The sequence below is a fragment of the Dreissena polymorpha genome, chromosome 4 (assembly GCF_020536995.1).
Source record: "Dreissena polymorpha isolate Duluth1 chromosome 4, UMN_Dpol_1.0, whole genome shotgun sequence".
NCBI lineage: Eukaryota > Metazoa > Mollusca > Bivalvia > Myida > Dreissenidae > Dreissena > Dreissena polymorpha.
The window spans coordinates 102,388,618-102,402,873 of NC_068358.1; the positions used below are offsets into that span (position 1 = coordinate 102,388,618).

The following is a 14,256-nucleotide window of genomic DNA, read 5'->3' on the forward strand; positions in this document are numbered from 1 at the left end:
AGAGCAATGCAATACAACACAGATTTTATACTGTATATTGTCGGGAGGCATATTAGCAAAATAACATTTGCTGTGAATAGCAATTAACACCGACATTTATGGATAGCTTTCATTTTATTTACATTAGCTATTTTTATTATGTACATTTTTATCCGATGTTGGCAAACATACAGTTTGATTCTAAGAAAAAAAAGGATAACTTAAATACAGCCGCAAAAACATAAACATAGAAAGGCAGTATAGTAGCGTATAGCCCGTTCCGGGAATTATTGATTTGTTCGTTCGCGTTTTAGAGTAACGAGTGCAAAAAAAGAACACCTGAAGACGAACTCGTGACAGCAATAGACCACTTCAAGCTTCAAGTGCGCATGCGCCGAGTTAAATCTCGAATCGCGTGACGAGACCCCATATCGCGAGATTTGCAAAACTGGGGGCTGGCTTTCTCATGCATTTCATTCGTAGACAGGTGATACTCATTGAGTACGATTCAGCTAAATGTCGGGTTTAACAGACGCTTGCAACATAATTGGTAAACAACGCCGTTTTCTTACACTGATGAAGCGAGTCTTTATTCAAGCCAACAAAACCTGCAATACTTTTCGTTTAAAGTGTTATTATGGGTGGAAGGGACTATTGCTGTGTCGTTGGTTGTGTAAACAGACGATCTAAATCAAAGCTACCATTTCATGGTATTCCTAAAAAGCCTGAACATCGAAGGAAAGCCTGGATTAAAGCATCCGGACGACAGTGCCATGGAAAACACAAATTTATTGTCACAGAATATACTCGTATTTGTGGTGCACATTTTGTGAATGGTGTTAAGAGCAATAATCCTTTGGACGTTGACTATGTGCCAACAGTTAATTTGCCAAGGCCTATATCATTGACCCCTGTGGTAGAACGAGCTACAACAACCAGTAAGATGGCAAAGTCATACAGTGATGCGGTGCAGAATGCAATTAACCGGAAGAAAGCTTCAAACAAATATTGTGCTCGTAAAAAACTGATCTTATGTGAGCCAGATATTGACGATGTGCATATGGAAGTAGAGGTTGGGTTGCCAGCAACACAAAGCCAGAGCGACTACGAATTTGTTGTTCGGGGGCTAGAAACAAACGATGCATCGGTTAGTTGTTTGTTGTTGAATGAATGGAATTGTAGAAGTTATGCACATGTCCCACAGCGTCCTGTCCGTATAATAAAATAAGATGAAACCTCTGAAAAGCTCCACATTTCTTAACACATTTAAGCCTAGAGGACTCTCCTGTCCTTTTAGATTGGATCAATTTATTTCCAAAATTAGGGATGTCTAGTATATTTATTTCTATATTTAGAATATTTCTTACAGAAATTCCTTTAAGCAAACAGCGCAGACCCTGGGTCTACGCTGTTTGCAAAGTCCTTTTTTCTAGACGCTAGGCAGAAATGGGTTAATCTTTTTAAAAAATAACTTCATAAGAAGCCGTAGACTATAACTGTTTATTTGCTTTGTGGGTTTGGATTACAATTGATTTTCTTATGTTCTCTCAAGGAGCTTCGCAACAATGAATTATGTATGTATGGCTAATTTTAAACATATTTAAATGAACCAATCAGATAAATATCCATTTTTTTTCTGTTTCAGGTACCCAAGTATGAAGACCATGTATATGCAAAAGCAGAGTGTCCTAGACAGCCTCGGTTAGCTTCAACATCAACCAGTGTCCAGACCGAAGATCAGTCATACTGCCACAGTGCTCCAGCCAGCTTTTCAAAATAGAGGGGAGCTTCCCCCAAAAGGGCACATTTCACGCGTAATTTTGGAAAATAGGGCATTTTGGTTATAAAAATACTTAAGTATATACTTTGGTTATACTATATACTTATGAATTGTAAACATTAGTGCATTGGATGATTTCACCAATTGTATGCTGTTCCTCATTTTGTGAAATGAAATTATAATAAATATTTTACTATCTACATTGGCGCTAAGGAAAACAACTTAGTAGCCAATTTCATAACAGACTTGGGCTAGCATTCGACTACACGCATTAGAGATATGTAGATATCATATTTCTTTCCGATGTGTGTGTGTCGGGGGGGGGGGAATTTTGATGTTTTTTTATCACCTAACATCATTGAACTGCATGTTAATCTTTCAGGTTCCAGTTTCAGCATCAGTGGCCTTGTAGAAGAAACGAAGAAAACATGAAATAAATTCAGGGGTTTCACTGGGTCAAAAAAACGTTGTGACAGTCACCACTTAAATTCGTTGCTATTAATAACTTTGAACCAATGTTTGTCCACAATAAATGAATAATATTAATTCAAACAAAAATCTATATTGACAAATTTAAAGTCTAAACAATGATCAATGTCACCATGAAGTAGCATCCAGTCTGGAGAATAAAATGAAACATTGTTATTGTTACTAATAGGATATATTTATTTTACAACACGTTATTTCAACTAATGTCAACAACGTTGAAAGTTTTGTTAGGTCGCGAAATTATATGATAATATCAAAATTACATTTTACTTGCAGAGGGATAAATCCTCCTTCCAAACAAGCTCTTTATTTGTTGAAATAACAACTGTCTGCCCCTAATCATGTTAAAATGCATCATGATTGAAGACAGACAGTATTTTAAAGTTAAGAAATAAAATCCAAACACAAATAATATGTTTTTCCATGTCGTAATTTCGGACTAAAAATAAACCGCATATTCGCATTAAAAAGATTATTAATTTTCAAATTTTAGTAGGTATTTTGAATTAAAAATCACTATTTTTGCAAACAAAAAATCATAGCCAAAGACTTCAGAAGTTTAAAAAAATTCAATAGTGCTGAGTTTGATTTCATTTGAGTGTGATTGTGCCTAACCAAGCGTGACCTCAGAGATAATCTCTCACAGCATGTTACTATCGTCTGCAACAAAAGGCTAATTAGTGATCTGATAACAAACCATGCCCTTGGTGCTTGTTTGTTCACAATGTGTTGACTTAACACGCCCCAGGCAGTCATGTACGGTAACTTAAGGGTGTTATCTGTGTATTCATGTTGATGTTTCTGGCGATTTATACAGTCTGAAAACAGGAATTCACTGTAGAGACCAAAAGGGCAATTGACAGAAAAATAGAGGGGCGCTTTTTAAGGGGGCAAATTTTAGAGGGGCGCAGCGCCCCTCTATTTATTGCTAGCTGGAGCACTGCTGCCACGATGAACACATCTTTAAAATTAAGCTAAAGGATGGAACGTACCGTTAAAGCGCCAGGTAAGCAGGTAATTTATTTATTAACTAAGCTTAGTAAGTAAATTGGTGTACGGTATCATTTAATAGTCTACTATTTAACTGTCTTTGTTAAGCAGATAAAGAAATTATCTCCCTTGAAGTTGACATAAAGATAAAACAATGAAATAAATAAACGATAAAGAATACTGGAGAAGCAATAGACCGTTTGCAATAATAGGAGATTTTTACGTACGCACCGGTTTGGCCGCCATATTGGAGGTATACCAGCGAAGCGTAAACATCGATCAAAATTAAGAGAGCGTAAAACTGTGACTCATGGCGTCTAAATCACTGAACCAAAAAGGGCCGTACAAAGATAGACTGGAGCCTGCAACAAAAGCAAGATACATTGAAAAACTTGCATTGATTGGTGGTATTGACCCATATGATTTGAAAAAGCTTTGTGATGATGTGAATCAACTGCCATCGTTGACCTACCCTGACATCGTTAATTATTTGTTGTTTACACCTAGTATTTACACGATGGAAGATCTGAAAAACTTCAAAAGCTTAGAAGCAGTGAATCAAGTTGAGTGTGGCTGGGTTTCTGGCGTGACTTCTGCTGTGTTGAGTAACAGACTGTTGGTGAAAGGAAGGGTAAGTTATTGTTTTTTTCTTGAAATTCATTGTTCTGGATATTAAGCTTTTTTTTTTAATTTTCTCTCATTACTACATCAGCCCTGTTCACAGATTTGTACTGGTATATATGTATCGAGGTAAACGGCATTTGTCCTACCACCCCTCGAAGCTAGCTTTTTTTAGCAAGTACTTTTGCCAGACGTGGTAGAATGTCTGTGTATGGCTCGAGAGGTCCTGGGTTTGATTCCCAGTCGAGGCGTGTTACTGTATGTTTCAGCCAGTAACACATAATATACACTACTAAGTACAATGTTATTCTCATGTATACCAAGAATTGAACTGAATTTTACCTATGCTGACCTATGATATCGGATTTATAAGATCCAGTTATGATGTTCTTAACGACAAAACGCATGGTTGGAAACAATTATTTTAGATTTTGGTTTCACTTCAAACAGCATATGCGACATGCTTACAACTTAGGTAATTTTTAGCTTTTATGCTGACTTTTTTTATGTGTTTCATATGTCAAGATGCTTAATATCTTGTAAATGTAGTTTACTATTGCTTTTTTATACTTACAGGTTCTTCACTCTCAAAGAATGCATGAAAAACCACTGTCCCCATGGTTCATCTCTACGAAGGATGGTCAAGTTTTGGCCAGTCACTGTGACTGTATGGCAGGATGTGGAGAAACTTGCACACATGTTGCTGCCTTAATGTTTTGGGTTATGAGAACTGTTAAAGTAAGAGACGAAAGGACTGTAACACAGGAACCAGCATATTGGACCATCCCCCCATCCGTGAAGAATGTTGAGTATAGAGAAATTTCTAACATTAACTTTCAAAGTGCGAAGTCCCTCAAGAGAAAATTTGAAGAGTGTTTAAGCAGCTCAACCAGTCAAATTTCTAAAAATGTTCATCCTGTAAGAAAGACTAGGAAAATCCCTTCCCCTACAGAAAATGAATTAGACTCTTTCTTCTCTGATCTAGTTTCCACCAACCGTAAGCCTGCAATCTTATCAATTGTGCCTGATTATCTTGAGAGCTACAAACCTAAGTCAGCAGTGCTCAAGTTGCCTAAACCACTAACTGAACTCAAGAACAAACAATCGATGAATTTAGATTATGACCAGCTAATCAAATCATGTGAGGGCATTGAAATTACGGTCACTGACGAGGAAATTGAAAATGTAGAGAAAATCACCCGAAAACAGGCAAGTGAGGGTAAGTGGTTCAATTACCGCGCTGGGCGTATCACAGCCTCAAAAATGAAGAGTGTTTACACTGCGAACATTGATAATCCGTCAAGTGCGTTAGTAAAATCTATTGTTTATCCCAATGTAAACTTTAGAAATGAAGCCACCAAATGGGGGATTGACAATGAGAAAAAAGCTGCCACTTTGTGTTGTGAAGCCCTTGCTACTGACCACGACAATGTTGAGTTGATAGAAACAGGACTTTTTATCTCAAAGGACAGACCATTTATAGGTGCTTCCCCAGATGGGATCATCAAATGTGATTGCTGTGGGTCCTGTTTATTGGAAGTTAAGTGTCCATTCAATCACAAAGGAAAAGTGATTGATGAATCAGTGCCTTATTTGATTAAAGGGGAAGATGGAGAGCTATGTTTGGACAGAAATCATCCATACTTCTTCCAAATTCAAACTCAACTTGGGGTAACAGAGTTGGAATTGTGTTACTTTGTTGTGTGGAGTGACATCAGTGTTCACATTGAACAAATACATTTCAACCCGGAATTTTATGAACAAATCTGTGCTAAGGCAGAAGTTTTTTTTCGTAGGGCTTTGTTACCAGAGCTTGTTGGAAAGTACTTTACCCGTCTGTCTAACATCAATCAAACTGATATGAACTCAGTTCATATTCTTAAGGAAATAACATCCAGCCAAAAAGATGATGGTAATGTGGGAGAAAGGTTTTGCTATTGTAGAGGACTTGAGGAGCCACCCATGGTTGGTTGCGATGGAGAAAATTGCAAAATTGTGTGGTTTCATTTTAGCTGTGTAAATATCACCAAGTCGCCTGAGGAAATTGAAACAGTGAAATGGTATTGTCCAGATTGTGCTATGTAAATGATAACTTACTTGAAATGGAAGTGACAACTTGATCGCAACAATTAAATTGAAACAGTGAAATGGTATTGTCCTGATTGTGATATGTAATTGTTAACTTATTTGAAATGAAAGTGACAACTTGATGGCAACAATTTCAGAGAAATGTGTATCTGTTTAATTAATAATTTTTCTCCTGAGAAAATATTGTACCATTTTCATATTGACAGATATTTGTTTTGAATGAGTGATGCATTTTGGCTAATTATGTGACTAATATGGTTAATGGAGTTGTGTTGCTTGATCATTTGAGCCTTGGTTCTTAGAAAACTGGGCTTAATGCATGTGCGTAAAGTGTCATGCCAGATTGGCCTGTGCAGTCCGGACAGGCTAATCAGGGACGACACTTTCCGCCTAAATTGGATTTTTGCTAAGAAGAGACTTCATTTAAACAAATGTCAAAAAAGCGGTGTCGTCCCTGATTAGCCTGTGCAGACTGCCCAGGCTAATCTGGGATGACACTTTATACATATGCATTATGCCCATTTTTCTCAGAACGCGATTTAATTTGGTCATAAAAATGTCTTATTTGTTAAGTCTTCTAAGTAAAAGATTGGTATTTTTGTTTTTATAGGAAATCTTCTTGATTTTGCAAAATTGAGAATTGAATAAAGACGTCATAATGATAATGCAATTCCATGTGTACTGTTTTGCTTAACTTTATTTCTTACATATTGGTCCAAGTCTAGGAGTCGAATGACATAAAGTCCTTTAACAAAGTAATTCAACAGTTTATCACACTTAAGTAAGTATTTAAATGGAAAATCAATTCACAGAATATTTTTTTAACTATGTGTACTAAATTCATAATACAAGTTGAATTATTTTTTTTAGGACTTTTTGTTCAAATATTAATCCTTTATCAACAGCTCTTTAATCATAGTATTTGAGAAGTAACATCATTTAGAGTTAAATTTAATCAATAAAATATGATTTACAGAGTGAATTATGAAACTATATAATGCTATATACTAATCTATATATACTAAACACAGAGAGCATGGATAAGACAATACAATTGACAGTCTATTTATCAAAGTCGACCACTGATTCACATAAGTTAACCAGCGCACAACACACATGAGCTATTTTGTCAATTGTAGTAAAGCCATCTTCATCTTTGGTAATCACTAGGTCCAATGGTAGTGTCCCATTTAAGAATGTGTACTTTTGGCGCACAAGCCCAATAACTCTCTCAACATGTATCCGTACATTGGCTATTTTTCTTGTTGTTTCTACATCCAATGGAGAGAGTTGGTCTTTACCTTTGGTGAAAGCTGGAATTTTCAATGACCCACAAACAGAACCAACACTATCCGCAATGTCAAATCCTCTATCTGCCAACACTAAATCCCCCGGCAAAATGTAATCTAAAAAATTGCAATGTTCAGTGACATATTTGTCACTTGCACGACCGCCCCAACCTTTGGAAATAAACGACACTACTCCCTGTGGTGTGATTCCAATAAGGAACTTCACAGTGTTGTGATGTTTGTATGACGACCATGTCTCTGCCCTCGCTATAAGATTTGATGGACGCTCTATAAAGATCTCGAAGCAATCAATGATTACTGCACACTTATTACCAAACTGTCTTTGGAACTGTACTGGCATTGTTGCTCTCAATGAGGCTCTGTCAGGCCATCGCACAATTGGTTTTAGTCTTACATACATGATGTCAATGGTATTCACAAAAGTTCGAGAAATGGTTGCACATGAAACATTCAGTTGGTAGGCAAGGTGATTGACAGTCAAATTTAGGCGAAGTCTACTTAAAGTCATCACAAGGCACTCAAACTTTCCAAGTGTTACACTATGTTTGCTTGTTAAATAAGGATATAGATACTTGTACAATGACATCAGTATAGCAAAACAAGAAAGTCCTGTAAAGTACCTCACTCTTTCATCATTGTCTTTAAGAGTCTCCTGAGAAAACATAGACGCATTCCGGATAGATGTTTTTAGATTTTCATTTTCTAGTTTCAAACGTTTATTTTCCTGTTCCAATGACTCTACATCTGAAGTAAGCATATCAGTCTGAACATTCTTTGCACTATCTAAATTTACATCAGGTGGTAACTCTGGAGTGTTGTTGTCTGAAAGATCTTGGACCAATGATCTTGCAGTCTCAGCACGTTTCTTCCGTCTCTCAAAGCGCTCAGCAGCAACTTTAGGGGCAGGCGTACTCGGAGCTTGACATCCCATGTTCACTGATGGCGCCCAATCAGGACTGTCTCGGTCAAAAAGTTCTGCCTTTTGCTCTGAAAATATAAAGTGACATAAAGTATGACTTGTGTGGTATAACAATTTTCTTTCCACTTTCCTGGTTTTAACTATGAGACTCAAACCACCAATTTTTAGTCTGAGCTCCAGCTATGATCTTCTGGTGAATAGACAAAGAATTTCATAATTTGATTCTTTTCAATATCAAAGTGTATTCTTTATGTGGATGTAGACTTGATCAATGATCAATGCTTAAAATTGTGTACCAGTACAGTAGACTGTTCAACTTGTACATGTACATGGTATAAAATTATGATCACTACATTCAAGTTATGTATTCATAAATATTTGCACATTAACTTACTAGATACAAAATGGTCAGAACACACTCGAATATTCTTCAAATTCTTTCCACTGAAGTCTTGTTGTAGCCTTGCTAACCATAATCGCCGCCTCTCTGTTGACAACTCACTGGTTTTCTTGCACTGATTAGTAATTATCTCAGGTAATCTATAAAAATGTCTGTCCTTCTCCCTTGTAGAATTGTTATGACAGCCGATGACTCGGCAATAATTGACCATTTTGACATGTAAAGAGAAATTAAGCGGCGAATTGTAAATAGCTGTCAATGATGCGTAATGGTTAATCGAGCGTGTCCCTCCAATATGGCCGCCGGATATTCGGACAGACACCTGTTAATGGTTGTCATTTGTCAACTTGGGAAGATCAGGAGGCATTGGGTTGGACATATAATGCGACAAGAATACATGTATGATAGTAATGGGATGAAATGGTAGTGGAGTGGTGTGACATTACTGTTGTTTAAAACTTTGAAGGATTATGTTTAAGAATAACAGAAGTTATAGTTTATAGTGTACTCTTGTTGTTTGATTTCATTTGGACGCGTATGACATTCCCAAATTTAGCGATAACCATTTCTAAAATATTGACCAGTGAAGCTAAAACGAGGAAGTTCAATAGTGACTTCTACTGTCTACATCACGTGTTTGGTATTTCAGGTCAACACAAGTTCTCTAAAATACACATTACCTGATGCCCGGACGAATATAATGCAGGAATTTAAGTAAGTGATTATTATGTAAAAGTTTGAATTACTGATCAAATACATTTGCGATATGTTAATGTAGCACAAACAGTGCCTATGTAAGGTATATATGAATATTAATTTGAAATACATTAATAATCTGTGTCATGTTTGCACAAGTACTTAAACTAAAAGTGCATGAACTCTGTAAATCAATAAACTGTAGTCCTGGTATCTATTACTTGGTTTCATATCATCTCTCATTCAATTAAGTGTAAACTGTAAATATAAAATGGTTTTCTTCAGATCAAGTGGAAAAAACGCCGAAAAAGGCTTTAAAAAAACAAAACATAACGTTAATCCCCAAACAAATTATTGTATTTGAGCTTATCACTTATTTTGTTGTCCTCATCAAAGCAAAATGTATTTTTTTCTAAAACCTATTTAAAAATTACTAGGCAAGTGAATGACTTACATATCCATATGGTTTATATTACGAGCCATAACTAGTAAACTATTTGTTTCAAACGACATATTTTAAACCGCTCAGCAGATGTCAATGAAACTTTAAAAGATTGCGCATTGGCTGACCCTCTTTAAAGGTTGTTAAAATCGTTCTGGGTTGCTGCATAAGTGTGCCACTAGCATCAACATGGTATGCACGATTTTGTCAAATATTTATGAATTGATATAAAATGTGTAAAAAAAACTTATCATACATATATTTCATTATAAATTTAAATAAAAGTTAAGAAGAACATGTGTCGAAAAATGCGAAATAAGCCAGATATTTATTTCTGAAATCGAAAATGTATGTACAGTCGAATTCGCCAGCATGCATGTACGATTTGAATCTTAATTTAGTTTTATTGCAGATTCGTTCATACGACACAAATAGACAATTTTGTTTTACGGATCTTTTTAATTTCTTGCAACGATATCTATTTCCGACGAACACTAACTCCGTTCATAATAAAAAGACGAATGCTTCGATTATTGTAGGAAAATATGTACGAAATATCTTAGTCACAATCGGCTCGGTGCACTAATTTGTCTTTACTGCATTTTATGAAATTCGTCTTCAATGTGTTATTTTTCTTGCCTATTTTGTGTTATTGTAACATATTTTCATCAATATATTACAATTTAAAACATATAAAAATCGTGCATACCCATTTTAAATGGGTAAACTTTAGAAATATTCTTCTCTGGAGCCGCGATCCTCACATGTTATTCGATTTTAGATAAATGCATACAATGTGTCCCTTAGTTTACTTGAAAATGATCTGTTTATATCACCTGTTCCAACACAAGAAAATTTTTACATAATTTGGGCTAAGTTTGTTTGGGCCGTTTCTTGTTTTTAGTTGTGAGCGTTAGCTCACAATTAATGTAGAGAGGCAGTTTTGCAAGTCAGTCTGCTGTTAGCTACGCTAGGAACGATAACTTCAAGTCAGTCTGCTGTTAGCTACGCTAGGAACGATAACCACTGCCTGTTTATACTTCACCACTGGTACACTGCAGCAGACAGCCTGTATGTAAACAAGAGGTTTAAGAGCTTGTGCGACGATATTCACCATTCTAGTGTTTATAACAGCTTGTGCGACGCCATTGGCCATTTTATCATTGAAATCTGTACATATCGGCTGCTTTCAGGGAAAACGGGGCTTAATGCTGCATTAACAGTCTGGCATGTGGGCAAAGGCATTGCTCAATAATTTAAAGAAAAAAGATTAAGTATTAGATACACATAATACGACATGTACATGATAATAGGCTTGTTATTCTTTAGCAAGGCAACCAAAATTCTAAAGATGGTTGCAAGTATAGCAACCAATTGTGAAAAAATGAGACATATTGTTGTTATTTTGTCTAAGTTATCTACGTAACATAAATATGAAGATAAACAGTGTGCCTGTGCTTTAAGACACACTCTTTGTAAAGTTGAATGGGTTGTGTTAATTTCAAACTTGCGATATAAAAAGAAATAACATAATTTTGAAAACTGAGTTGCGTCTAAGATTATGCAAAAGCGAACAACTTCAGTGCCTTCCGCGCTTTGATTAGCTTTCATCAAACTTTAAGGATGGTGTGTATCTTGTAATTATCAAACAATAATTGCACGAACGACTTGATTTGAATTTGATATCCAATCAGGGCATTCGTATTTTCTTTAGCAAAAATGTTAATATGCGGTTTTGTTTAAAAAAAATCATACTATATATACTCATTTGATGTTGCTTTTCGGAATCATATTTTTCACAAATCTTATACGTGCGAAGAATAAGACTAACTTCATTCAATGATTTAAATAAATAAATGATAACTGAGCATTTCACTCCATAAATTGATTTGGTGCCAAGTTTTTGGTATAGTTTTACAATATTGTTTTCTTCACATAATCAATGAGTGCCACACATTTGCTGGCGTTATTGCATAAAAAAACACAGGTCACAGACAAAATGGATTATACAAATAATATTTTGTGATAAATAAAAGCTTACAGTAATTTATAAAACAATACTTGCATGAACGACTTGATGTCAATGACTTTATTTTTTATATTTTATATTGTAGTAATACAAAAAATACTGAAGATAATAACATGAAACTTGGTATTGACATTCAGCTATGTCTGTCTGTCAATACCTCTGTCTTGTCCATTCGGCCGTTTGTTTGTTCGTCCGCAAAAATACAATAAATATTGTAATTACTCAATACGTATATAATATGTTATCAAGAAACATGGTATACACATTAAGCTATAGGTTTTTTGTAGTGTGTCAATAACTAGAAAAGTTAGTATCATATTTCAGGCTCATGCATTTTTTAGAAAGTGCTGGGAATTCTAGGACAAACATCTAGTAAACATATACTTATAAAAGGCCATGTGGGAATCATGCAAGACTTTGTATGTAATTACATTGTACTTGTCAAAGAAGATATGGATCACAAAGCTTGGTTGCACTTATGTAGCGATATGTTGCTCTTTGCCTTTGTGCCCATCCGTTCCTCCGTTCATCCATTTGTCAGCATGTATTTCTTCATAACATAAATATCTTAAATAGTTCATAAAATATGGGTAGGAAACTTGATATGAAACATATCACAACTTCACATGGCGATTGTGCTGAAGGTCTAGTTCACTAGGTTAGGTAAGACAATATAACAATAATGTTCCATAACATAATAACAAATTAACCCATTTATGCCTAGCGTCTAGAAAACAAAGGCCTTGGCAAACAGCGTAGACCCAGATGAGACGCCGCATGATGCGGCGTCTCATCAGGGTCTGCGATGTTTGCTTAAAGGAATTTCTGTAAGAAATATTCTAAACATAGAAATAAATATACTAGACACCCCTAATTTTGGAAATAAGTTGATCCAATTAAGAAGGGTCGGAGAGTCCAATATGCATAAATGGGTTAAGTTAATGAAATAAATATCATATAAAAGCGTCTAAAATCAAAACATATCTGTGAAGTGCATGGGTTGGTCAAGGTCGCTGTTTGCCAAACGCTTTCGGTCGTAAAGTATATACTAATTGTAAAAAAATGGAAAAGAGTTATTGTATTTAGACCTTAAGCAAAGTAAGGACTGGGATGGTATATGGGTCTTTTTTGTGTGAATGTTAAGGTAATCAAAATGCACTAAAATAGAAAATGATTTGCTGTCAATAATTCCCAAACGAATTGACATATTTTTACTGATATTCATGTTAAGATGTATTGTATCATGTCGCTTGCTGCGGTTACATTGAGCGAAACCATATCATCTGAGTTTAAAACAGTGTAAATATTTATACGGTGCACTCATCAATTGCTCAGTCAGACGTGAACAAATGATGTTAACACGGGCAAGAGATTTCCTGATGGACCGACCTAGAGTTGGAAAAACCCACAAAGGCAACCATCTACGCTGTTGTAGTGAATGTCATCTTTTGTTCATGTAAATAAGGTGAAAGCCATTCAAAATTTCACCTTACATAGATTTATTGTAAATCCGGTTTGAAATCCGTCAATAATCATCTTTACACTTCACTACATAACCTTTTCAATGGTTCTTATCGGAAAGTACTCTGACGTTAATGCGTTTAAATTTTTGGTGAATTAAAGGTGTGCTTTGCATTCACTTAACATGATAATGAAAATTGTCGATGTACATGCCTTCCGCACTTCGCAAACGCTTGAATTAAGATGGCTCAGATTATCGGCAATGGCGGTGTATTGTCAGATGTGTAAAGATGTACATGTAACGGCGTGTTGGTGCGCTGAGTTTAGTTATCTGTTTAAGTGATGGCGACAAGAATGTTAACAATGTGCATATTGCAGGATGACATGGCGGTTGCTATTGTTACCTACTCATCTATTTGCCTCAATTGCCTGTAATTTTGTGTATTTTCAAAACTTACTGTAGTCCTTGAAAACAAGTACTTGAAGTAGACTCATGTCTGTTTAAATTACCAAACATGATTGCCCTGTGGTATGTTTCATTATCGAGAAAGACCAAATAGTAACCACTTTTTACAAGGGGTGCAGATACACAATAGTTATATGAGGATAGTTCTCGGAAAACTGGCCTCAGCGCATGTGAGTAAAATGCCATTTCAGTTAAGCATGTGCTGTCAGCAAAAGCTCATCAGGGATTTTACACCTAAACTGGTTTTTGGTTAGAATATACTTTTTTAGAATTTTATCGAAAAATGACATGGAAGCAAAGAGTGTCTTCCCTGAATTGCCTGTGCGGACTGTATTGGCTAATGTGGGACGGCACTAAACGCGCATGCATACAGCTCATTTTTCACAGAACAAGATTTGAAAAGTAAGCACTTTATTCATAGAGTAAAGTAACACAATAGTAATATAGATTTATGATGAATTCGAATTTTTCCGCAACGGCTGCGTCACAATAATTAAGCAGACGAAACATTTATGTTATAGGAAAACAACATGTGTATTCAAAGGCGTCTACTACGTAAATCAGACGATTATAATGAATATTCCGA

The 14,256-nt window shown here is 35.6% G+C and overlaps 3 protein-coding genes across 7 annotated transcripts in view; 2 read left to right on the forward strand and 1 right to left on the reverse strand.

Annotated features, from left to right (window-relative positions):
• The first annotated feature begins 344 nt into the window (after nucleotides 1-344).
• On the forward strand, nucleotides 345-2,171 carry LOC127878667 (uncharacterized). The gene is made up of 3 exons (XM_052425196.1): nucleotides 345-1,126; nucleotides 1,625-1,733; nucleotides 2,149-2,171. Exons 1-3 carry the CDS (start codon nucleotides 617-619, stop codon nucleotides 2,169-2,171), a joined length of 642 nt encoding a protein of 213 aa, XP_052281156.1. The 5' UTR covers nucleotides 345-616.
• A 1,041-nt stretch (nucleotides 2,172-3,212) lies between these two features.
• Nucleotides 3,213-14,256, forward strand: part of LOC127876818 (beta-1,3-galactosyltransferase 1-like) — a 39,218-nt gene continuing 28,174 nt past the window's right edge. Inside the window, exons 1-3 of one of the 5 annotated variants that reach the window (XM_052422283.1) lie at nucleotides 3,213-3,262; nucleotides 3,746-3,869; nucleotides 4,436-6,617. In XM_052422283.1, the coding sequence (XP_052278243.1) occupies nucleotides 3,756-3,869; nucleotides 4,436-5,944 (1,623 nt within the window). In that variant the 5' untranslated portion in view covers nucleotides 3,213-3,262; nucleotides 3,746-3,755 and the 3' untranslated portion in view covers nucleotides 5,945-6,617. Of the gene's footprint in view, nucleotides 3,263-3,745; nucleotides 3,870-4,435; nucleotides 6,618-9,225; nucleotides 9,291-14,256 lie in introns of those variants that run through there. The other 4 variants (XM_052422282.1, XM_052422284.1, XM_052422285.1 and 1 more) reach the window with 4 other exon arrangements.
• Nucleotides 6,886-8,867, reverse strand: LOC127876819 (uncharacterized). Its single transcript, XM_052422290.1, has 2 exons — nucleotides 8,571-8,867; nucleotides 6,886-8,244 (listed from the first exon to the last, which is right to left on the reverse strand). The coding sequence occupies exons 1-2, from the start codon at nucleotides 8,785-8,787 to the stop codon at nucleotides 7,010-7,012; spliced, it is 1,452 nt and encodes a 483-aa protein (XP_052278250.1). The 5' UTR covers nucleotides 8,788-8,867; the 3' UTR covers nucleotides 6,886-7,009.

Excerpts from the sequence above, each read along its gene's own strand:
- LOC127878667 (XM_052425196.1), top strand. The coding sequence starts at position 617 with ATGGGTGGAAGGGACTATTGCTGTGTCGTTGGTTGTGTAAACAGACGA. Across the intron at positions 1,127-1,624 it reads TAGAAACAAACGATGCATCG|GTACCCAAGTATGAAGACCA; the intron begins GTTAGTTGTTTG and ends TTTCTGTTTCAG. Across the intron at positions 1,734-2,148 it reads AGATCAGTCATACTGCCACA|TTTCAGCATCAGTGGCCTTG; the intron begins GTGCTCCAGCCA and ends TTCAGGTTCCAG.
- LOC127876819 (XM_052422290.1), bottom strand. The coding sequence starts at position 8,787 with ATGGTCAATTATTGCCGAGTCATCGGCTGTCATAACAATTCTACAAGG. Across the intron at positions 8,245-8,570 it reads TTCTGACCATTTTGTATCTA|AGCAAAAGGCAGAACTTTTT; the intron begins GTAAGTTAATGT and ends TTATATTTTCAG.